At 48.8% G+C, this 25,822-nt stretch overlaps 1 protein-coding gene across 3 annotated transcripts in view; it reads left to right on the top strand.

The window, feature by feature from the left end:
- The first annotated feature begins 18,301 nt into the window (after window positions 1-18,301).
- The window catches only part of EFR3A (EFR3 homolog A), a 153,827-nt gene continuing 146,306 nt past the window's right edge, over window positions 18,302-25,822 (top strand). For 2 of the 3 annotated variants that reach the window (XR_005779284.1, XM_040433716.1), the window contains exons 1-2: window positions 18,302-18,437; window positions 23,940-24,001. Coding sequence is in view for 2 of the 3 variants with exons in the window: in XM_040433716.1 (XP_040289650.1) it covers window positions 23,992-24,001 (10 nt within the window). In the remaining variant the exon portion in view is untranslated. Of the gene's footprint in view, window positions 18,447-23,939; window positions 24,002-25,822 lie in introns of all 3 variants that reach the window. The other variant, XM_040433717.1, reaches the window with a different exon arrangement.

Genomic DNA, 25,822 nt, shown 5'->3' with positions numbered 1-25,822 from the left:
TGTTTCCTTTCTGTTTGTTGTTGTGGGCAGGATCCCACCTCTCCACAGGTTCTGCTCGTGAGCTGTTTGAGAGGCTCTATTTAAGTCCGCCTCTAACTGCTGACTTTGCGGTTGATATTTCCTTCTGGAGTTCTATACTGGTTGTTTGTGGATCCTCTACTTCCTGCTCGTCTCAAGCTAAGTCCTCCTGTTTTCTCTTTTGTGCGTGTTTAACTTCTAGGTCTCAGGGAGATGCTGGGACCACGGTGGAAGGTACCAGCTGTCTCATTCCCCTCTCCCTAAGTTAGGGTTTGCTACAGTGTCATCAGGGCTTAGGTTCCAGCGTATGAGTTCGTTCACCATCAGGACTATCTCATACTGTCAGCAGTCAGGGAGAGGCTCAGGGATTGTTAGGAGGTTACCATTCCCTCCTCCCTAGCTTAGGGGCCTAGTCAGTTTTTTCCTGTTGCTGTTTGTTTTCTTGGTGTTCCTCTTATCCCCATCTACCGTGACAGTACGGCGCTGTGCTTGGTGAGCTGAGAAAAGGTCACAGTGCTACTGCGAGTGTTGGTGCCTTCTCAAACAGTTGATTGGTGGGGTCCCGGGTGTCAGAACCCCACTGATTAGATATTGAGGGCCTATCCAGATAGGGTGGCCACGCTCACCGGCAAAAAAAAAAAAAAAGGGACTGCAAGACCTGAAGGTGAGCTGCATGATAGATATGCAGTGCCCCAGTGGATCAATGCAATGGTAAAATGTTGTGACAATGCAAAAACACTTTAGTCTGTATGCACTATGGCCCTGATTTATCATGGCTTCACTTGCTTCCAAAAGCTGCAAAACACCACTCACTCCGGTTTTGAAATATGGGTGGGGAAGTGGCCACGGTTAGCTATGAAAATAAGTTTCACTTCAGATTTATCACTGAAACTTTTTTCTAAAAAGTCACAAAAGTCACATATAAAACAAAATGCAAAATTTGAAAAATGTGGCATAAAATACACCAAAGTAGACTCAAGCAAAACTGACTTCAAATATTCCCCTCATGATAAACATGGTAAATCCACCCCCCCCCCCCCCCTACTAATTTATCAATAGATAACCCTGGCAGTCTTGAACTTATTTGCTAGGAGATGGGCTGGTCCCACCTCGTAGGGAGTGTCTAGTCTTTAGAGCTAGAGACAAGCCATACATGTGTGAGCTCCTACTGACTAGGCCCAAAGTGAAGCCTCATCTAGGAAAGCACCATTCCTGAGACTGAAAACTGCCAGACTACCCCTGGGAAAAAGAGCAGACAAACATAGCAGGTCAAGAACTTTAATGTCACTGCAGGTTAAAGACAGTATGATGTACACACGGCCGGAGTGCATGTTTTGTGGATCCGAGGTATGCGGTCTGCAAAACGGACACGGGCATGTGAATACACCGTAATTCCCATGTAAAGATGTGTGATGCAGTAAGTTTGCTGAGGACAATCAGGGGGATTTTCCTGCTCTCCGCTCTGGGCGTTAATATCTTTAGAAATCCATACATTTGCTCCTGATGTGGTGGAAACGGGTCACTCTGTAGTAGTCTGATATATTCCGCAGGTGTCCATTATTCTGCGGCTTCTTTTTCCAATGGTTTTTATTTTCTTGTGTCTTTCCGTTTGTCAATGTTTCCAAAATTACTGTCTGTTCAGAAAGATGGATAGAAGAACATAGCGAGACGTGGTGCAGAGAATAAATCTGTGTCACAGTCATACGATAAAGGATCTGAACTTAGCAGCGTGAACAGCCAAATAAACCACATGATTTATGGAGGAAGAGCAGACGAGACGCAGCAGAGGAGCGGCGAACAACAGACGGGATGGTTGCGCTATTAAGTGAGATTGAATATGATGCCCGAGGGCCTCTTATAGATGGAAACTGCATGCTGGTTAACGTGCATATAATCTTGGTCTGAGCGGCCGTAAGGCTCTGTTCACACTGCCACTGTATTACTAAGGCTGGTTTCACTCCACCGTTTCTTTTTCCGTTATTCAAATCCGTTATAAAGTAATAAAAACTGAAAGAAAAATGGAACACTTTTAAAGACCATCCATTTTAATCCGTCATCGTAGACTTCAATAGAAATAAAAAACGGAAACCAGCATTCCGTCATGGTTCCTTTAATTTGGACGGAAACACAAGTCCTGCAGACAGATTCAAGTTCAGGTACATCAGAGTTCTCAGGATGCATGGACTGGCAGATTTTCTACAGTTTTTACAGGTTACGCGGCTGCATAGGTGGTAAATAGGCCACGATGTCTCTTTTAAAGCAATTCTCCTCACACTGCACGTCTCAAGCTGAATCTTGCACAAGCATCCAGGAATGGAGTGAAACACTTCTCTTTATGCAATGCAACCATAGGGGAGACCCCAATGTCAGACTATGCTCTGCACCTTTTTTACAGGTTTCTGTACTTACAATGCACAAATCCACAGTGTCCTCTGCAGGATGTGGATATTCTCTTACGCAGATGGCCAATCTGCTCCTTAAATGTGTCCAGCCGCCCCCCGAAAGACTTTACTTTCCTCCACAAGTGGCTATGGAGGCTTAGTGGTCCTTTTCAGACAGCAATTCTCCAAAGAACTTCTCTCTACACCTCCTCTTTTACATATGGCATGCTTTCCTAAGTATACAAAGTTATTTTCAGGCCTTGCTCTGGTCGGTACCTAATCCAGAGCTGGCTTTACTTTCAGCTTTAACACTTAGCATGTGCTCACTTCTCTGACTAGACTTAGCCTCACTCACTGACCTGACTGGTCTCTGGACTGATCTGCTCTAACCCCTCCTCTCTCTATATGGAGAGGGTGAGATTAGCCCCATCTAGTGGTGGATGTGAATACGGCCTATTAACACCTTGCATGCAACTAATACAGTACTGTACATGCATATACCACACAAAAATACATCTTAACCCCTTTGCAGTGTACCGCTGCTCTGCAGTGGGACGCTGCATGTGTATGCAGCCAGCCAGTCGCAGGGGCAACACGTGAGGTGCACGGTGGACCGATGAGGGGCCAAATAGTATAACACACAGTTAATCAGTTTACTCACAGTTAGCAGATAGCCTCCCTGGGCTGGCAGCACAGTGTTGAGGTGGACAGCACGAAATCCTCCGGGGCACGCTCTGTTTGTTTTCTTGGTGTTCCTCTTATCCCCATCTACCGTGACAGTACGGCGCTGTGCTTGGTGAGCTGAGAAAAGGTCACAGTGCTACTGCGAGTGCTGGTGCCTTCTCAAACAGTTGATTGGTGGGGTCCCGGGTGTCAGAACCCCACCGATTAGATATTGAGGGCCTATCCAGATAGGGTGGCCACGCTCACCGGCAAAAAAAAATAAAAATGGACTGGAAGACCTGAAGGTGAGCTGCATGATAGATATGCAGTGCCCCAGTGGATCAATGCAATGGTAAAATGTTGTGACAATGCAAAAACACTTTAGTCTGTATGCACTATGGCCCTGATTTATCATGGCTTCACTTGCTTCCAAATGCTGCAAAACACCACTCACTCCGGTTTTGAAATATGGGTGGGGAAGTGGCCATGGTTAGCTATGAAAATAAGTTTCACTTCAGATTTATCACTGAGACTTTTTTCTAAAAAGTCGCAAAAGTCACATATAAAACAAAATGCAAAATTTGATAAATGTGGCATAAAATACACCAAAGCAGACTCAAGCAAAACTGACTTCAAATATTCCCCTCATGATAAACATAATAAATCCACCCCCCCCTCCTAACAATTTATCCATAGATAACCCCTTTGCAGTGTACATCTTAACTCCTTTGCAGTGTACCGCTGCTCTGCAGTGGGACGCTGCATATGTATGCAGCCAGCCAGTCGCAGGGGCAACACGTGAGGTGCACGGTGGACCGATGAGGGGCCAAATAGTATAACACACAGTTCATCAGTTTACTCACGGTTAGCAGATAGCCTCCCTGGGCTGGCAGAACAGTGTTGAGGTGGACAGCACGAAATCCTCCGGGGCACGCTCTGTGTAGGGAAGCATCAGCCAAGATGGTGGTTGAGGTGCCCTTGATGTTAGGGGGGCTTAGGGTGCTTGTTGCGGCTGAGTCCCTTGATGGTTTTGGTCGTGACGCCAGTACCGTTAATGGTGGTACAACCAGTAGTGGTAATAATGAGGTAGACAGTGGTAAGATGCAACTCACAACTTTTACTTTGGATGTCTTTTAGTTGCAGCAGTACAATTATGCAGTCTCTAGATGGTACAGAGTCAATTCTGCAAATCCACTGTTTCAGGCTTGTTAGGTTTCTTGGTTTTTGGGAGCAGTGGGTTACTTCTACGTCAGTGGAACTTCTGGTGAGGTTGCCGGAGGCTATGGTATCCTTCACCTAAATTATCCCAAAGGTCCTTTATGCCTAGGTTACGGCTTTTATCCTTTGGATGAATTTAAATGTGTCCTTCTCTCTTGTCCCTTTCTGGACTAAGACTTTTTTTTAGAGCTGAAGTGCAGGATCTGCACCTTTCCACTCTCTGATCTTCACACTGACCTGTGGTCTCTATTCAACCTCCACTAACCTGTCTAAAGCTCTCCCCTGTCCCTACTAGGCCTGACCTGGGTATATATAGGACCTGAACTTTATCCCCATCTAGTGGTGGGATGTACAAATTGCATCTAATAGGCCTGTTAACTAAATGATTTTCCTATTCCATGACGTAAAGTCATAGTTTTATTAAAGACACGGAGGCGAGTATTGCTTTCTCCTTCTTTACTGAACCACCAATAGCAGCAAAGAGAAAAAATTTACATACAAGGAACCATAGCAACCAAGGTCCCTCCCCACTGGCCCCTATAATAGGCCGCTCTTCCTCTGTAACTTCCTCTTTCTTTGAAAATTGATGCTGACATCCCGAACATCCCAACAAGAACTCCGAACTTCAAACTGGAACGGAAAGTCCAACGCCCATGCAGCGCAATCAACTAGCCAACCTGGCTAAACTGTAGAAGACATCATCCGGTAACACGGCATCCCATAACGGAAATAACTTCATCCTGGAAAATAAAACAGACCATAGGCCTAGGTGAAACAAACATGTCAGGACATAATGTCCGGAAGCCATCTATGCAACTGACTCAACAGGTGACAAAAGACAGAAGGCAATATAAATGGCAAAATATCATGCAAACGATGGCAATGAAACAAACATTAGGACAATAAATACCTAAAACAAAATAATTTAAAAGGTTAATAATACATAAAGGTAATGATGCATGACCCCTGTAACAAAAAACCGCGAGAAAAAACCCAAGCGAGGGAATAGGGCGGGCAATACTCGCCTCCGTGTCTTTAATAAAACTATGACTTTACGTCATGGAATAGGAAAATCATTTAGTTTTACAGCAAGACACGGAGGCTTCGTATTGCAAGTTCAAAGCCTGTCTATAATAGAAGCAAACAGATTAGATGGAGGGCGAAAATAAAATTCTCTGAATGTGGTAACACTCGACCAATCAGCCAAACGCATGACATCCTCCAATCTGGCCCCCGAAACCGCCAAGGCGGTGGCAGAGGCACCACGCGCAGAGTGGGCCATGAAGATAGAAGTGTCGATACCTGCAAGAGACATGACCCACTTGAGCCAACGTGCCAACGTAGGGCTAGAAACAGGACCAAAAGGATGTCGGATAGAAAGAAACAATTGGGAAATGGCAGAGGACCGGTGTGACAAAGTCCTGGATTCGTACTCCTTAAGGCAAGCCACAGGGCACAAGACCGGAGATGAAGGGAAACTAGGATAGGAGACAGCCCTAATGTTAGTCTTGGTTCGACGCGAAATGTTAAAGGTGACCCCATCCGGGGTAAATGAACGAGCGTCGTAGTCAAGGGCTCTCACATCCGAGACCCTTTTACAAGAAATAAGGCAAAACAATGCCAACAACTTTGCGGATAATTGCTTAATAGTAAGGGCAGAATTCTCGGGCCAAGAGGATAAAAAGGATAAGACCAGAGAGACGTCCCATGTAGTGGAAAAACGAGGTCGAGGAGGTCGAGTCAAACGTGATCCCCGCAAAAGGCGAGACACAGAAGGGTGTTGACCAGCCGGCACACCCTCGAACCCCGCATGGGAAGAAGAGATAGCGGACCTGAAAAGGTTAATGGTCCGATACGCCTTTCCCGCTTCAAAGAGCGATGTGAGGAACTCCAGTAGGTGGGCTACAGGTGCCGAAATGGGATCCAGGTCCCGTTCCACGCACCAATTAGCCCAAGTTCTCCAGGCTGCCCGGTAAGACTTTCTGGTACCGGGAGCCCATGCGTTATCCAGTAACTGTCTAGTTGCTGCCGAAATGCCCTCGACAGCTCCAGGTGTCCGGAGATCCGGCACGCCAACAACCGTAGGGACCCGTCTAGGAGAAGTGGATGGTGTAGCCCCTGAGGATTGCGTAGGAGATCCATACGGTTCGGGAGGAGAAGGGGTGCTTCCACCAGGATCCTCATCAGTGAAGGGAACCAGACCTGAGACCCCCAGAACGGAATCACCAACACCACATCCGCCAGGTGACGTTGGACCTGGAGGAGAGTCCTCGGAATCATCGAGAAAGGAGGAAAAGCATAAAGGCGGGCTACCGACCAATCCTGAAGAAACGCATCCACCGCCATCGCTTCCGGATCTGGACGCCAGCTGAAAAATTGGGCGAGTTGCCTGTTGAGCCGAGAGGCAAAGAGATCGACCGACATCGGGCCCCATAACTCCGAGATTGCTGAGAAGACCTGTGGATCCAACTGCCAGTCGCTGCCATCCATCAGGTAGCGCGAGTTCCAGTCCGCACGAACGTTGCTCAGCCCCGGCAAGTATTCTGCCTGTACCATGATGTCTCTGGACAGGCAAAACGACCAAAAATCCTTGGCCAACCGAGCCAGGGTTGCCGAGTGGGTACCTCCCAAACGATTGACATACCGGACCGCCGATATATTGTCCATCCGTAGCCTGATGCACGCGTTGGCGATCCCATTGGAGAAACTCCTCACCGCAAATGAACCGGCCAGTAGTTCCAAGGCATTGATATGGAGGAGGGATTCTTTCGTCGACCAGGCTCCCCCGGTGGAGACCCCATTGCAATGGGCGCCCCAGCCCTGGAGACTCGCATCCGATTCGATGGTCAATTCTGGCAGAAATCCGAAGATTGCTCTGCCGTTCCACGCCTCCAGATTGGCGATCCACCAACTCAACTCCTCTCGGGCCTCCAAGTCCAGAACCACCGCATCCGCAAAGGAGGCACCGGTCCGAAGATGGGCGATCTTCAGCCGTTGAAGAGCCCGGTAGTGTAACGGGGCCGGAAACACCGCCTGAATCGATGAGGCCAGCAGACCGATGATGCGAGCTAGGTGACGCAATGAGAGGCTGGGGACGAGAAGAGCATGCCGTAACTCCTTGCGGATGGCTCGTAACTTTGTCACCGGCAGGCTGAGGGACTCCGAGAGCGAGTCCACCATGAATCCCAGGAATTCCATCCTCTGGGATGGGATGAGAGAAGACTTCTCCTTGTTGAGGAGGAACCCGAGATCTGAAAGTAGGTTCGCCGTCCACTGGAGATGCTCCAGTAGTCCCGACCTGGACTCGTGCAGCAGCAAGATGTCGTCCAGGTAGATGATAAGGCGTACGCCCCGTGTCCTCAACCATGACACAACCGGACGTAGCAACTTGGTGAAACACCAAGGGGCCGATGACAGTCCGAATGGTAGACAAGTGAACCTCCAGATTTCTCCTCTCCACCGGAACCGGAGAAGATCCCTGGAATGCAAGGCCACTGGAACCGTTAGATAAGCGTCTTTCAGATCCAGCTTTACCATCCAGTCCCCGGGAACTAACAAGTCCCGAAGGAGGTGGATCCCCTCCATTTTGAAATGGCGGTAGCGTACTACCGAATTGAGGGCGCGGAGGTTGATGACAGGTCTCATCTGACCTCCTTTTTTCCTGACAAGGAAAATGTTGCTGACCACCCCTCTCCCAAAAGGGGGGGCTCGCTCTATCGCCTGTTTTTGTCTGAGGGAAATCAGTTCCGTGTCCACCAGAGCGCAATCTGGGCGCGACAAAGGTATGGGTGGAGGGGAGGGGATTAGGGAAGTGGAACCCTAGAGTTCTATGTGAAATCCCCTGACCGTGGAAAGTACCCATGGATCTGAGGTGATGAGGCTCCAAGCATGCGAAAAAAGATGGAGTCTGCCCCCTACACAAGGGACCATAGAATCCCCGATCTGGGGAGGACTCACCCAAGGGTCTGCGGTAGCTTGGATTTCCTCTGAAGGAACGAGACCTCCATTGATTTCCTCTTGTGGAGAAGAAAGGTGACGGGTTACGCTGGTCCTGGAATGACGGTCGCTGACCACCAGAACCTCTGTTCGTGCCACGGGCCTGAAAGTTTGCACGGCCGGACAGGCGGCCCCTACTACTGCCGGCCCGATGAGAGACCCGTCCCTGAAATACTCTGCGCAAATTAGCTTGGGCCTTGTCAAGTGCGGTAAAAGTACCCACGAAACGGCTCATGTCTTTAATGAAAGAGTCTCCAAAGAGGAGACCCTGGGCGTCCTTACCCGCCTCCGTGAGCGCTAAATTTGCCAATTTGGGGTCGATCTTAAACAAGATGGCTTTGCGCCTTTCGATTGCCAAGGAGGTATTGGCGTTACCGGCAATCCAAATTGCCCTTTGGATCCAACCCCGTAGTTCCTCGGGGTCTATTGGAGAGCCCTCATTTCTAGCTGTTTCAGCCAACTCAAAAATCTTTGCCAGCGGGCCAAAGATATCCAAGACCTTGTCCTGGCAGCTGCGGAGAGCTGAGTCCAGGCCCTTCTTAGGGTTCCAGCCAGTTTTGGCTAAGAATTGTGACATCTTGGGGTCAACCATGGGGGTGTCACATACTTTGTTAGGCACAATCGGCCTGGGGCACTCGGCCCTAAGCTTGTTCCGTGTCTCACGGTTAAGAGGGTGGCGTACCCAATGTTCTAAATAGGACCCCACGTGTTCAGTGGGAAGCCATTCCGCCGAGCGCGGGTGATGCAGAGCTTCAGGGTCGAACATGGGTTCGCCTGACGCATCTAGCAGAGCCTCTGCGCGATTAGCGTTAGCAGATGATGCCGTAACTTTGGCAGAGGAGGCCGCAGTAGCGGAAGTAGAAGGACCCTGCACTGGGGGGGCGACATCCTCCTCTGACCCGTAGTCAAAGTCCGCAATAGCCTCCTCGTCTGAAACTCCATCAGAGTCAGACATTTCAGGTGATTGCGCTCTAGCGCATTTCCATGTCCGCGCCCGTTCTGCCTGGCGGGAAAAGGCTCTTTTCCGTAAACTATGCACGGTCTCTGGGGTGGCATGATGCGCACCAGTCAAAGTCTCCTGTGGCACAGGAGGTTCAATGGAGGTAGGCTGCGGAGTGGTGTTATGATCTGGCAAGGACCTACTAGCTGGCTGGGTGGACAGGGCCTGGGTAATAGTTTGCGACAATAAAGTCGACATAGAACCCATGGCCGCCGTGATAGCGTCTGATACAGAGCGCTGCAGGGCCAGCGTCTGTGCATCCACATCTGTGGGAATGAGACCCTCAGGGGAGGAGGGGGGCATAATGATAGCAGGGGGATTAGGGGTAGACATGATCCCACAATAGCTAACTGAGGATAAACAAATCCTGGCAAAAGCGAGCGCAAGCTGAAACTAATAGCACCTGATATGAGCAGTGACCGGAGCTAGGGCAGAGAGCAGGAGCCGCCGACCGCAGGGCACAGGAGCAGATGTAAGCCGGGCCGGAAGTGACGCGGTTACCGGAAGTCCTGCTGAGAAGCCCGCGAATTGCGGTAAGCTATTACCAAACGGCCGCTGAGATCTCGCGAGATCTCGCGGCCGGCCGGGTCACTGAAGGTATACCAAGATGGCCGCCGAGATCTCGCGAGATCTCGCGGCCGTCCTGATCACCGGAGGAGTTCCAGAAGGTGACGCTGGAGACCGGGATGGAGCTATCGTCTCCCAATGTCCATAGACGAGGTGAGACTGTTCCGGAGAGTGAGGGGAAGCGCCGCACCGGCGAACCGAGTCGCCGTAGGGAGCGACAGTTAGCAACTAAGGGGGGGGGGGGGGCGCCGGGGAGCGCAAGCAGAGACACAATAAAGCGCAAAATAAGCGCAGCTGCAATAAAACGGGACGCAAAGCAAAAGGGGGTAGCGCTGTAAGCGCTACAGGGTTAGTCACCCTGGGTAAAGCGCACATATATAAAAGTACAAAGCCATGATAAAATCCAAATCACAGATAAAGAGATTTTCAGTGTACTTATCTTGGCAGCAGCAAAGAAAGAGGAAGTTACAGAGGAAGTGCGGCCTATTATAGGGGCCAGTGGGGAGGGACCTTGGTTGCTATGGTTCCTTGTATGTAAATTTTTTCTCTTTGCTGCTATTGGTGGTTCAGTAAAGAAGGAGAAAGCAATACGAAGCCTCCGTGTCTTGCTGTAAAACTGAGATTTAGCAGATACATAAATGCAAAGTTATACCATATTGTACAATGCAATTGTTAGGATCAAAAAGTACTTTTAAGCAGTGCCCGCACACACGTAGTGGGTAGAGATGAGCGAACTTCTGTTTTAAGTTCGGCGTCTAAAGTTCGGCTTCCGGTTAGCGGAGGATCCCGATATGGATTCCGAATTCCGTTGTGGTCCGTGGTAGCGGAATCAATAATGGTCATTATTGATTCCGCTACCACGGACCACAACGGAATTCGGAATCCATATCGGGATCCTCCGCTAACCGGAAGCCGAACTTTAGACGCCGAACTTAAAACAGAAGTTCGCTCATCTCTAGTAGTGGGACGCTGCATGTATCATATTTGTTGTGCACCTGTTAGGGGCTGGCGGTTAGTCTCTGTGTGTTAAAGTTTCTGGGCATCAACACGTCTTCCCAAGTACCAGCTTGCAGGAGGAAGAGATGCAGAGTGTTAGCCCAGGCCCATGCGATGCCTGACACTGACATGATGGTGAGCATTGTGGAGGAGCCATTAGAATTGATGAACCAGTAGTGTTTGGCGTCAGTTGTAGCATGTGAGGTGCTGGTGGAGTCACAGCGCATTTCTGAGTACAGCCAACGTTGAGTGCGCTGGGGATGCTGAGCGCGGCATGGTTCAATGACTGGCAGAGCTCCACAGGGAGAGAGCAGAGGCTCCAGAGTCCATGAGGGGTACTGCACAAGTTGGCACTAGAGATGTTGAAGAGAACCCAATGCAGTGCTACACCTAGCACTTTCATAAAGAATGAATGGAGCAGAAGTGGGCATGCTAAACCTGCTGCTGCATTCATTGCCGTGATTGTGGGGTCGCCAGAGATCGGACCCCCACCGATCAGGTGCTTATTTCCTATCCTATGCATAGGGGATATGATAAGTTGAAATCAGGACACAATCCCTTTAGGGTACATCCACATGGGATGCAAAAAGCTCACTGCAAAAAAAAAATTGAAATAGTTATGGAATTCACACTCTCCATTGCAAAGGGTGAAATCTGCGGTGGAGATCTGCAGCATAAATTGACATGCTTCAGATCTCAAATCCGCTCTACAGGTGAGGATTTTTTGTGCAGCATTTGGATGACATTTTTAAGGGTGCTACCCCGTTTGCTGGTACTGCACAATGGGGCGGATTGGCTGCATTGAAATCTGCAGCGGTTACGCCATGTAGGAACCCACTTCACTTACGTTAAAGGGGTATTCTGTATGCGAGAAGTTATCCTCTATCCACAGGAAGGGGGGGGGGGTGACTATTAGATCGGCGGGGGTCTTAATGCTGGGACTCCCACTGATCATGAGAACAGGAACCCCGTACTTTTCGGGCCCTCCCTGAAATGAACGCAGCGGCATGTCGGCCATGCACACTGCTGCTCCATTCATCTCTATGGGAGTTGAGTCCAGCACTGAGCTGTGTCCAGAACTCTCACAGCGATCAAAGGAGCGGCAGTGTGCGGCCCTAAGGGGTACAGGGTTCCCATTCTCATGATCGGTGATGGTCCCAGTGGTAGAATCTCCTCACACCTGGGGATAGGGGACAACTTACCATAACCGGAATATCCCTTTAAAGGGTTTCTGTCACCAGAATTAACCCTATTAAGCTAGCCGACATTAGCGATGTGCGATGTGCTAATGTCAGCTAAACCTAACTATCCTATTCCTCCTTTTATCTATCCCCCCCCCCCCCCCCCCCCCCCCGTTACTCCACAAATATAAATATAAAAGGCGCTCGCCGGCTGTCGGCTTCCTCAGTGCGCCTGTGCCGAATACTGAACGGCGCGAGATTTCCCCAGTGCACAGGGCCGGCAGTTGGAGGTGAAGGCTGCCTGGCCCTGTCAATCTAGTGTAGCAGGGCGTGGCCAGAGGTGGGAGAGCGGAGCCTCTAGGAGCAGGGGCAACGCCCCCACTGCACCTAGAGGCTAATTAGCATATTATAAAAGTTATATTTCTGGAGTAACGGGGGCATAGATAAAAGTAGGAATAGGCTAGTTAGGTTCAGCTGACATTAGCACATCGCTTAGGTCAGCCAGTTTATTAGGGTTAATTCTGGTGACAGAAACCCTTTAAGTAGAGTGGTACTCTTTTCTTACAAGGATTTGGAGTCTTTGTGACCTGGGGACCGTATTACTAGTCTTGTGTAGTCATAGTGGCACAGGGCAGCATCTAGACTAAGAGGCTGATGCAACTTTGTGGGTGGCCTCTAGACAGGGCAGCAGGCAGTGGGAATAAACCCCCAAAGACCCCAGCCCAATATAAGGACTGCTCAGTAGATTGTCTGCCACTATAGGGTGAAAATAAAACCTGCGTTCACACCTGTGTTAGAGGCTGCACTATTCTTTCAGGTGAAACAATGGCTGCGGTGACGGAAACAGGACAGACCGCGTTATAGTCGGTGCTGTTGGTGTCCGTCATGTGAAACAAACTGAGAATCACAATAACTTTTCTGTTGCTATGACAAAAAGGAAAAATGAAAAAAAAAGGTATGGCAGCACAATATTTCATGTTTGTTTGTTAGTTTATGTTTGTATGTGAGATGTTGTGCCGCCATACCTTTTCCTGTTTGCTTCCTGCACGCTAGCTTTACAGATATGCATCTGCGATTATGAATGTGCTAGTCTAAATTTTCTTGTAGAATGGAAAAACAGAAATTCCAATGTGAACAGAGCCTAATACAAAAGGCATGCGTTATTCCATGGCGGTGGATGCGTTCATAGGTGTCGACCCCATCAGCAACATGTCCCTTAGGCCTCTTGCCCACAAACGTATTTTCTTTCTGTGTCCATTCCGTTTTTTGCGGAACCAGTCACTTCAATGGGCCCGCAAAAAAAACGGAAGTTACTCCGTGTGCATTCCGTTTCCGTATGTCCGTATTTCTTTTCCGCCAAAAAATAGAACATGTCCTATTATTGTCGGCATTACAGACAAGGATAGGACTGTTCCATTAGGGGCCGGCTGTTCCGTTCAGCAAAATCCGGACGTCACCCGTATTTTTTACGGATCTGTTTTTTGAGCACCGCAAAATACATACAGTCGTGTGCAAGAGGCCTTAGACGGCCATATCCCTAACAATATCCCTCACTTGTGTTCCGACATCCCGTGTTTCATCCACACATAAGGACTCTTCAGGGGATTTAAAGAGTGAAGAAAATAAATGTCAATTCTTAATAATGTACCTCAAAAGGAATATAAATAGCGGGCGAGTGTACCTGACAATGGAGAGGTGCATAAGAAAGTTTATGCAATGATGAAAAAAACATCAATATGGAGTCGCCAGATCTTACGGTCATCCGGAATGCAGCAGCCGACCTGGAGCCCTAGATCCATAGAGGCTCCTGAATGTAGAGTCCAATAAGTGATGACGGAGGCAGCATGTCCGGTGAAAATCCCTTTATTGGGAACTGCTTACGTGCAAAACGTGTTTAAAAGATTGCTCCGTTTTGGCTATAGCATAGCCTTTGTCAAGCACCAAGTGATCCCCAAATGATCCTGTTTAAAAAGTGTGAGCCACGCCTCCCCATACGGACGTGGCCAATTACATGATGACATGGTGTACATATAAATTCACTTACCATTTCTTTCAGTGTCCTCCCATATGGAGAGTGAAGCGCAATGGAACACACATCTCCGTGATGCGCGCTTCCAGCGCGTCCTTCAGCGACCAGTGCGGATGTCCGGGGAGGAGGAGTCGTTCACTCACGTGTCCGTCACTGACCACATGATCGCAGACTAACCCGTCCTAGCGATCGTCAGTGCCGCCGAGCCGCCTCCCACTCCTCACCCAGGCAGCGCTCCGTTGGTAGGGACGCATAGCGAACCGCCCACCCCTCGTTAGTGACGCTGGCAAAGGCATCGTATTCCTAAGAACCAGCGATCGTATATTCACTCTCACTTAAGGAGGGGGGCAAGTTCCTCCATCAGGTGGGTCACGAGGCAGTGTTCAATGTGTAAAACAAAGTGAGGATAAGTGAATATAACATTAATGTAAACAACAGGTACATATTACAAATCACTATACAGAGTACAAATTCGTCATAGCATCACATGGATCACCTATATGTTCTCCACACAGAACTCAATATTCATCCCAAACGGTTGGAGTGCCTTCAATTCAAAAATCCACTTCAGTTCCTTCCTACGTAGGGGGCATTATTTTTACTGGGGCGCTCAAATGGGGGGCATTAATTCTGGGGTGCACTAATGGGGGAATTATTCTTACTGGGGTGCACTAATGGGGGCATTATTCTTACTGGGGTACACTAATGGGGGCATTATTCTTACTGGGGTACACTAATGTCGTGCTTGTACAGTATAAGAAAAAGCGCCGGCCTATTTGGTGGCCGGGACCAGGGCCATCTTTGCCGCAGGGCAAAAGAGGCAGCTGCCCCGGGCCCAAGGCAGCTCCATTTCCCGACTCCCACATTACAATTACTTACTGCCGAGTCTGCCATGCTAGCTCCTCCTCCTAACCCTGCCCTTGCGTCTCTACGGTATGTACGCTCAGGCATAGTCATTTGTATTGCCGTCCTCAGGAGAGGGAGAGATGTGTCTGGGTTTCAAACCCACAACCTTCTGTATCATAGGCAAAGCACCTAACCACACGGCCATAAGAGCTGCATTACCACTGACTGAAAAAATATGAAACTTCTACTGTTATAGCTGGCTAAGTGTACATCTATACACATGACAGCTGCCCTAACACATCCAGCACTGCTATATCTCTATATGACAGCTGTCCCAGCAAACCCAGCACTGCTACATCTATACACAGACATGACAGCTGCCCAAACACACCCAACTCTGCTACATCTATACACATGACAGCTGCCCAAACACACCCAGCTCTGCTACATCTAATACACATGACAGATGCACCAGCACACTCAGCTCTACTATATCTCTATATATGACAGCTGCCCCAGCAAACCCAGCTCTGCTACATCTATACACATGACAGCTGCCCAAACACACCCAGCTCTGCTACTTCTATATACATGACAGCTGCCCAAACACACCCAGCTCTGCTACATCTATACACATGACAGCTGCCCCAGCACACTCAGCTCTGCTATATCTCTATATATCTATCTACTGTAGAGCAATACTTAGAGATATATAGATGTAGCAGAGCTGGGTGTGCTGGGGCAGCTGTCATATATAGAGATATAGTAGAGCTGAGTGTGCTGGTGCAGATTCATGTGTATTAGATGTAGCAGAGCTGGGTGTGCTGGGGCAGCTATCATACATAGAGATATAGCAGAGCTGAGTGTGCTGGAACAGCTGTCATATAGAGATATAGCAGTGCTGGGTGTGTTAGGGCAGCTGTCATGTGTATAGATATACACTTAGCAACCTATATGAAGTCTCATATTTTTTCAGTCAGTAGCAAGGCAGCTCTTATGGCTGTGTGGGTAAGTGCTTTGCCTCTGATACAGATGGTTGTGGGTTCAAATCCCTGCAGAAACTTTTCTGAAATACAGGCTAAATTAGAATACACAAGCACTGACTCCATATATGGACATACAGGAAGAGGCTGCATCGCATCGCTGATATGGAGGTAAGTATAAGTGTTTTTGTTTTTTTTAATACCTGACTGTTACTGCCATGGGGGGAGCGGGAGGCACTTGATACTGGCACATGGGGGGAGGGGGGTTGGCACTATGATACTTGCACATGGGGAGGCACCTGATACTGGCACATGTGGGGGGGAGGGGGGTTGGCACCTGATACTGGCACTTGGGGGGGGGGGGGGGGTTGGCACTATGATACTGGCACTTGGGGGGAAGGAGAGAGGCACTTGATACTGGCACTTTTGGGGGGGGGAGATGGCACTATAATGATACTAGGACATGGGGGGGAGGAGAGAGGCACTTGATACTGGCACTTTTGGGGGGGGGGCACTATAGTATGATACTGGGACATGGGGGGGAGGAGAGAGGCACTTGATACTGGCACTTTTTTGGGGGGGAGATGGCACTATGATACTGGGATATGGGGGGGGGAGGAGAGAGGCTCTTGATACTGGCACTTTTTTTGGGGGGGGGGGCGGGGAGATTGCACTATGATACTGGGACATGGGGGGGGAGGAGAGAGGCACTTGATACTGGCACTTTTGGGGGGGGACACTGAGGGCATCTACTGGGGCACTATATATGGGGCATTTTATACTGGTACATTATGGGGGGCACTAGGAGGAAGGGGGAGAGGAGCACTATGGGGGAATTTACTGGGGGGCATTATGGTGGGCTTTATTCCTCAACTTGCAAAGGCGGCCGCGTCACAGAGGAGACACCCAGTTCATCACCACCACCATCACTAGTCTAGACACTCAGTAAAGTTTTGGTTACTCACCTGAGTCACGGTCACCTCTAGACGATCTGTAAGTAAGTCGCTTGTCACTGGTGTGCACTGCAGGCTCGCTTTTCTAAAGGAAGTGGAACTGTCTGAATGGCTGTACAGTACAGTCAGAGTGGCATGTGAGTCTGTGACACATGATGTGGCAATAATAATGTGTCTGCTGCCTGGACCAGTATCTGTACACGTATGTATGGCATAATGAATGGAATGACACATCACACATGACATGACATGAGTGACACAGGTCTTTACCAGGCAGCCTGGTAACTCATGTCATGTTATGTGTGATGTGTCATTCCATTCATTATACCATACATACGTGTACAGATAGTGGTCCTGTACTCCTGTGAGGTGTGGACCACTCCTGAGACTGCATGTGCTTACAGTCCCTAAATAAATAATACTGCAGTGATTAGCAACTGTATGACAGGCGTTTATCACCGATCCTCAGGACGACCGTCGCTTGTTAGAGCTTAAATTGTAACTGCCATTTAATTATTTTTTTGGCTAAAGTGTAGGGCAAGTGATAAGTAACATTTTTAGAATATAGTTTATTTAGACAAAACGTTTAATTTTAGTAAAAAACTGTGGCTGAAATGGCCCTTAGCAGCGCTCTCCGAAATGAGCGTTGCTAAGGGCCACCCGTCTTCTATTTGAAAAGGGGAGACGGACTGTGCGGGAGCTGTGCTTCTGCCTCCTGAGCCCCCGCGGTGGCCACAGGCGTCTTAAAATCGAATGCTCGGGTACACTAACTAACCTGCCTTCCCTGCGATAATCACTCATGAAGACGGATGGACCTTAGCATTTCAGGGGGCCAAGGAAATTCTTGCCCAGGGTCCAATCAATATTAAAGACGGCCCTGGCCGGGACCGTGGGAGTGCACGTAAGCTGGTGCTTTTTCCTATGGTGTGGAAGCACGACCACCACTAAGGAATTGCAGGGGTGTCATAACCATGGAAACGAGCAGTGTATAATGTGATGGAAAAATGAATCCAGCCAGCAAAGGAGGCAATACGGAGAATCACAATACATTAGTAAGTGGCTTGCATCAACTGTTTGTTGAAGGGAGACAACCCCTTTAATTATCTCATTCTTTGTAATCCTTCTACTTTATCACTAGAATCCAGCCTCTGGCCCTATCCTGTAGTAACCTCTACAAAGATTGTAGTCTAATAAATCAGACTTTTAGTCTTCACAAACATGGCAGCCGCCCCGGTACAGGCAGACAGATCAGCGCGTGCTGTGCGATACGCGTTATCTCTCTCTTGCAACAAGAGGATTAGACCTGGGTCACATACCAACACATGTTTCTAAGGCATAACATTGCCCTAAGCCAATCACAGTACGTCTCCTATTTCTAGCCTAACCAGAGTCATTTGTAAGCCGCGCTGTGATTGGTGGAGAGCTCCTGTCGCTCTGACAATTGGCTGAGAGCAGGATGTGATGGGCGTGGCCTGAGGCGGCAGGGAAGTGTTGTGGCGTTTATCCCCTGATATCCTGCGAGTTTCCGGGACTTGTCGTCGTCTGCGGACGTTACACGGGGCGGCCGGTGGGGCTGAGTGTCACCGGGGAGAACGTCATCCATCCGGTGTGGACGGTGAGTAGTGTGCTGGCGGTGGACATACCTGGGAAGGGTGAATGTGTATGTACATATAACATACTAGTGTGGAGAGCATTACATATGTCCATGTAACATACTAGTGTGACTGGTGTGATATATCTACATGTAACATACTAGACTGAGTGGTATGACATGTCTACTTATAACCTCTACATGTAACATACAAGTGTGAATGGTATGAGCCAGCTACATGTAACATGAACGGTGTGACAGCTACATGTAACATACTAGAGTGACTGGTGTGATATATCTACACGTAACATACAAGTGTGAATAGTATGACATATCTGCATGTAACCTGGACGGTATGGCAGCTACATGTAACATACCAGTGTGAATGGTGTTAAATATCTACATGTAACATACTAGTGTGAATGGTACTACATAGCTACCGTACATGGAACATACATGTGTAAATTTTAGGACATATCTGCATGTAACATACTAGCCCGAATATAACATCTCCATGTATTATATGGTTGTGATTGGTAGAACATCATCTACATGCTGATTTGTATTGTATGACATATGTACATATAACATACAGGTGTTATTGGTATGACATCTACTTGAAACACACCAGTGTAAATGGTATGACATACCTACCGTACATGGAACATACATGTGTGAATAGTATGACATATCTGCATGTAACATACGAGTATGCTGTACATAGAACATACATGTGTGACAGATCCCGGCCGGTGACGGCTCGTGCGGGTTTAGATCTACTCCCCTGTTCAGGTCGGAGATGTCGGGACCGTTGTGCACTTTTTACCTCTGCTGTCTCCTCGAAGATTGTAAGCTCTTGTGGTCAGGGCCTTCACTCCTTTAATAGTAGACGTGTTTGCTATGTCATGTACGTGTCCCTCTGCTGCGGAATATGCTGGCGCTGTATGAAGGTTATTATTACTACATCTCTACATGCAACACGTGTGACTGGTATGACACCGCTACATGTAACACATATACACAGCATACATGTATACACAGCAGTGGAGATCCGTGACATTACTGGAACCAGAATTATACGGAGGTTGGCGCCGCTTATCTCCCCTGAGCAGCCCCTTATCCCTCCTGCTGCCTGTACCTCTGTCCCCTGCACTTACATGTGAACAGCCGTGCACCGGCTCACACTTAACAAGTAAAGGGAGGTTGAACATGGTGGCTGAGCAGCAGGTTATAGAGCAGGAGGAGCTGAGCAGCCTGGGAAAAGAGTCAGTAAAACTTGTAATTTATTCGTTTAAATTCCCCCCTGGAGTCCAGGAGGCGGTCCTGTCAGTGATTGACAGCCTTCCCTCTATGACTGTGTGCAAACAGAGAGCTGTCAGTCACTGATAGGACCTCCTCCTCATAGAGGGAAGGCTGTCAGTCACTGATAGGACCTCCTCCTCATAGAGGGAAGGCTGTCAGTCCCTGATAGGACCGTCTCCTCATAGAGGGAAGGCTGTCAGTCCCTGATAGGACCGTCTCCTCATAGAGGGAAGGCTGTCAGTCCCTGATAGGACCGTCTCCTCATAGAGGGAAGGCTGTCAGTCCCTGATAGGACCGTCTCCCCATAGAGGGAAGGCTGTCAGTCCCTGATAGGACCGTCTCTTCATAGAGGGAAGGCTGTCAGTCACTGATAGGACGTCTCCTCCTCATAGAGGGAAGGCTGTCAGTCACTGATAGGACGTCGCCTCCTCATAGAGGGAAGGCTGTCAGTCACTGATAGGACCTCCTCCTCATAGAGGGAAGGCTGTCAGTCACTGATAGGACCTCCTCCTCATAGAGGGAAGGCTGTCAGTCACTGATAGGACCGTCTCCTCATAGAGGGAAGGCTGTCAGTCATTGATAGGACCGTCTCCTCATAGAGGGAAGGCTGTCAGTCACTGATAGGACCTCCTCCTCATAGAGGGAAGGCTGTCAGTCACTGATAGGACCTCCTCCTCATAGAGGAAAGGATGTCAGTCACTGATAGGACCTCCTCCTCCTCAGAGGGAAGGCTGTCAGTCACTGATAGGACCGTCTCCTCCTCATAGAGGGAAGGCTGTCAGTCACAGCTAGGACGTCTCCTCATAGAGGGAAGGCTGTCAGTCACTGATAGGACCTCCTCCTCATAGAGGAAAGGCTGTCAGTCACTGATAGGACCTCCTCCTCATAGAGGGAAGGATGTCAGTCACTGATAGGACCGTCTCCTCCTCATAGAGGGAAGGCTGTCAGTCACTGATAGGATGTCTCCTCATAGAGGGAAGGCTGTCAGTCACTGATAGGACCTCCTCCTCATAGAGGGAAGGCTGTCAGTCACTGATAGGACCTCCTCCTCATAGAGGGAAGGCTGTCAGTCACTGATAGGACCTCCTCCTCATAGAGGGAAGGCTGTCAGTCACTGATAGGACCTCCTCCTCATAGAGGGAAGGCTGTCAGTCACTGATAGGACCGTCTCCTCCTCATAGAGGGAAGGCTGTCAGTCACTGATAGGACTTCCTCCTCATAGAGGGAAGGCTGTCAGTCACTGATAGGACCGTCTCCTCCTCATAGAGGGAAGGCTGTCAGTCACTGATAGGACCTCCTCCTCATAGAGGAAAGGCTGTCAGTCACTGATAGGACCTCCTCCTCATAGAGGGAAGGCTGTCAGTCACTGATAGGACTTCCTCCTCATAGAGGGAAGGCTGTCAGTCACAGCTAGGACGTCTCCTCATAGAGGGAAGGCTGTCAGTCACTGATAGGACCTCCTCCTCATAGAGGGAAGGCTGTCAGTCACTGATAGGACCTCCTCCTCATAGAGGGAAGGCTGTCAGTCACTGATAGGACGTCTCCTCATAGAGGGAAGGCTGTCAGTCACTGATAGGACCGCCTCCTCATAGAGGGAAGGCTGTCAGTCACTGATAGGACCGCCTCCTCATAGAGGGAAGGCTGTCAGTCACTGATAGGACCTCCTCCTCATAGAGGGAAGGCTGTCAGTCACTGATAGGACCTCCTCCTCATAGAGGGAAGGCTGTCAGTCACTGATAGGACCGTCTCCTCATAGAGGGAAGGCTGTCAGTCACTGATAGGACCTCCTCCTCATAGAGGGAAGGCTGTCAGTTACTGATAGGACCGTCTCCTCCTCAGAGGGAAGGCTGTCAGTCACTGATAGGACCTCCTCCTCCTCAGAGGGAAGGCTGTCAGTCACTGATAGGACCGTCTCCTCCTCATAGAGGGAAGGCTGTCAATCACTGATAGGACCGTCTCCTCCTCATAGAGGGAAGGCTGTCAGTCACTGATAGGACCGTCTCCTCCTCATAGAGGGAAGGCTGTCAGTCACTGATAGGACCGTCTCCTCCTCAGAGGGAAGGCTGTCAGTCACTGATAGGACCTCCTCCTCATAGAGGGAAGGCTGTTAGTCACTGATAGGACCTCCTCCTCATAGAGGGAAGGCTGTCAGTCACTGATAGGACGTCTCCTCATAGAGGGGAGGCTGTCAGTCACTGATAGGACCGCCTCCTCATAGAGGGAAGGCTGTCAATCACTGATAGGACCTCCTCCTCATAGAGGGAAGGCTGTCAGTCACTGATAGGACTGCCTCCTCATAGAGGAAAGGATGTCAGTCACTGATAGGACCTCCTCCTCCTCAGACGGAAGGCTGTCAGTCACTGATAGCACCGTCTCCTCCTCATAGAGGGAAGGCTGTCAGTCACTGATAGGACTTCCTCCTCATAGAGGGAAGGCTGTCAGTCACTGATAGGACCGTCTCCTCCTCATAGAGGGAAGGCTGTCAGTCACTGATAGGACCTCCTCCTCATAGAGGGAAGGCTGTCAGTCACTGATAGGACCTCCTCCTCATAGAGGGAAGGCTGTCAGTCACTGATAGGACCGTCTCCTCATAGAGGGAAGGCTGTCAGTCACTCATAGGACCTCCTCCTCCTCAGAGGGAAGGCTGTCAGTCACTGATAGGACCGTCTCCTCCTCATAGAGGGAAGGCTGTCAGTCACTGATAGGACCGTCTCCTCCTCATAGAGGGAAGGCTGTCAGTCACTGATAGGACCGTCTCCTCCTCAGAGGGAAGGCTGTTAGTCACTGATAGGACCTCCTCCTCATAGAGGGAAGGCTGTCAGTCACTGATAGGACCTCCTCCTCATAGAGGGAAGGCTGTCAGTCACTGATAGGACGTCTCCTCATAGAGGGGAGGCTGTCAGTCACTGATAGGACCGCCTCCTCATAGAGGGAAGGCTGTCAATCACTGATAGGACCTCCTTCTCATAGAGGGAAGGCTGTCAGTCACTGATAGGACTGCCTCCTCATAGAGGAAAGGATGTCAGTCACTGATAGGACCTCCTCCTCCTCAGAGGGAAGGCTGTCAGTCACTGATAGGACCTCCTCCTCCTCAGAGGGAAGGCTGTCAGTCACTGATAGGACCGTCTCCTCCTCATAGAGGGAAGGCTGTCAGTCACAGCTAGGACGTCTCCTCATAGAGGGAAGGCTGTCAGTCACTGATAGGACGTCTCCTCATAGAGGGAAGGCTGTCAGTCACTGATAGGACCGTCTCCTCCTCATAGAGGGAAGGCTGTCAGTCACTGATGGCACCTCCTCCTCATAGAGGGAAGGCTGTCAGTCACTGATGGGACCGCTTCCTCATAGAGGGAAGGCTGTCAGTCACTGATAGGACGTCTCCTCATAGAGGGAAGGCTGTCAGTCACTGATAGGACCGTCTCCTCATAGAGGGAAGGCTGTCAATCACTGATGGGACCGTCTCCTCATAGAGGGAAGGCTGTCAGTCACTGATAGGACCGTCTCCTCATAGAGGGAAGGCTGTCAGTCACTGATAGGACGTCTCCTCATAGAGGGAAGGCTGTCAGTCACTGATAGGACCTCCTCCTCATAGAGGGAAGGCTGTCAGTCACTGATAGGACCTCCTCCTCATAGAGGGAAGGCTGTCAGTCACTGATAGGACCTCCTCCTCATAGAGGGAAGGCTGTCAGTCACTGATAGGACCGTCTCCTCCTCATAGAGGGAAGGCTGTCAGTCACTGATAGGACCTCCTCCTGGACTCCAGAGCCCAGAATAAGCAGAAACTTAAATGAATGAAATAGAAGTTATACTGAATCTTCCCCCATAAAATTATACATCAATCTGCTCAGCTCCTCCTGCTCTATAACACGCTGCTTTTGGATTACAGTGCATTTTCATAGTGACAGGTTCCCTTAAAGGAGAACTGTAGCGCCCAGAGGACAGGAGGGGGAAGGTGGGGGTGGGGGGGGGGGTTAGTGTTCAGCATGATCTTTGAACTGTCCTGGTATAAGGACGATCCCGGGACAGTTGTCGCTCGACTTTACCATAGTCCTGAGTCACTAATCTGCTTAGTTCTGTTGGTCACTGCTCTGGGAAAGTTGGGTGACTTCTGTACGTTGACGCAATACTATCAGGCAGCTTTAGAAGGAAAGGAAATGGGGAGAAATTAGCAGCACAGAGTATTTCAGCAGTGCTAAATATATTTTATTCTTTTTTCAGACTTCACACTTCCTTATCACCTGAGACAGAGAGACGTCGCCCAGAAGGCACCATGCCGGCAGGTACGACTATGGTCCTATTATATTCTGTAGCCTGGTAAACTCCCTGGACCACACTGGGCACTTCCTTTTCTGTATCATCGGGGTACATGGAGGTTACAGAGGGCTCCCCGCTGCTCCCTTTGGTCTTGAGGGAAACTGTTGTGGCTGTAAGAAATGGTTAAAGGGAAAAAAAACACTTTTTTAAAAGTAAAAAAATAAATAAAATAAAAGTACAAATAAAGAACTAAAAATATAATAAAGGAAATGTGTCTCAAAAAAATTTCTGCTAGTTAAAATGGGATAGTAACACATCTCCTTTTTTCTAAACGGTTTTTGTTTTCTGATTTTTGTAGATTTCTTTTTTTTTTTAATTCTATTTCCTGAACATAATGGGGGCGGCCATCTTGCCTGAGCTGTTCTTAAAGAGGACCTTTCATTACAATAAAAAATCTAAACTAAGTATGCTGACATGGAGAGCGGCGCCCAGGGATCTTCAGATTTTCAGCTCAACTGGGAGGAGCCTGCTCTTGTTCTCCTGGGCGTCTCCTTCTCCCAGGCTGGAGTGCTGGCCAATCGCAGCACTCGGCTCATAGCCTGGGAGAAAAAAACCTCTCAGGCTATGAGCTGAGCGCTGCGACTGGCCAGCGCTTCAGCCTGGGAGAAGGAGACGCCTGTATGCTTAGTTTAGATTTTTTTATTCTAATGAAAGGTCCTCTTTAACACATTTACAAAGCATTGAGAAATTAGCTTTACGGCAGCCCCATGGTCCATAGACACAATGGTCAGGAGGAGACCTCAGTGACTTCTATGGTAGAGTTTTCTAGGCCTGGTCTGGGACCTGTGCAGAGGTCATTGTACAAGGGAAGAATAGATGAGCTCTGCAATCATCTATTGTGAATGGTGGATCCTGTCTTATCTATACACAGAGGTGGTATCACTACGTGCAGGATTAGAATGACCGATAAGCAGGTAACTGCAGTACAGTGATCTGTACGGACCAAGAATTCGCAGCAATTATTAGACCTAGTGGTCAGTAGGAACGTGGTATTATTTTATGGTTTTGTTTAAATAAAGATAGCAACATGACATCACCAAAAATTCTTTAAAATTGTGTTAAACATTAAAATGTGATTTAGGCAGTAGTTCGTTTTCTGAAGTAGTTTTTGTCGGTAGTTCATTTTTCTAATTTTCAGACTAGGGTTGTCACGTTACCAAAATTTTGATACCATAAAAAAAGTATTGCGATACTTGATACTATTTGATACCACGTGAAAAAAATAAAACGCCAAAAATGCCGCATGCATTCCACATTTTATGGAACGTCCCGCCCATAATCAAACAGTTTTATCCTATTTTTTGGGGGACAAGGTGACTAAAAAAGGCGAATCACACATTTTTTTTATATTTTTTTTTTCTCTACCTTATAGGAGATATTTTTTAATATTTTAAGTTTGGACTTTTCGGACGTGGCGATATGTAATATGTTTATTTATTGTTTATATACTGTATTTTATATGTAAAATTGGGAAAGAGGGTGACTATTTTGGTGTGTTTTTTATTTTTTTTAATTTTATTTAATAACCATTTCCCCCCTTAGGGGCTAGAACCCTTGTCCTATTCACCCTAGTAGATCTCTATTGGGGTGAACAGGACTTCACACTCTCCCTGCTGCCCTGTGCATAGTGCACACAGCAGCAGGGAGCTGACCATGGCAGCCAGGGCTTCAGGAGCGTCCTGACTGCCATGGTAACCGATTGGAGCCCCAGGATTACACTGCTGGGGCTCCGATCACAACTGCCACTGCACCACCAATGAAGAGGGGGCAGGGGACCCTGTGGTCAC

The sequence above is a fragment of the Bufo bufo genome, chromosome 5 (genome assembly GCF_905171765.1).
Source record: "Bufo bufo chromosome 5, aBufBuf1.1, whole genome shotgun sequence".
NCBI classification, from domain to species: Eukaryota; Metazoa; Chordata; class Amphibia; order Anura; family Bufonidae; genus Bufo; species Bufo bufo.
The sequence above is the reverse complement of the archived record's forward strand: the minus strand, read 5'-3'. Positions and strand labels throughout refer to the sequence as shown.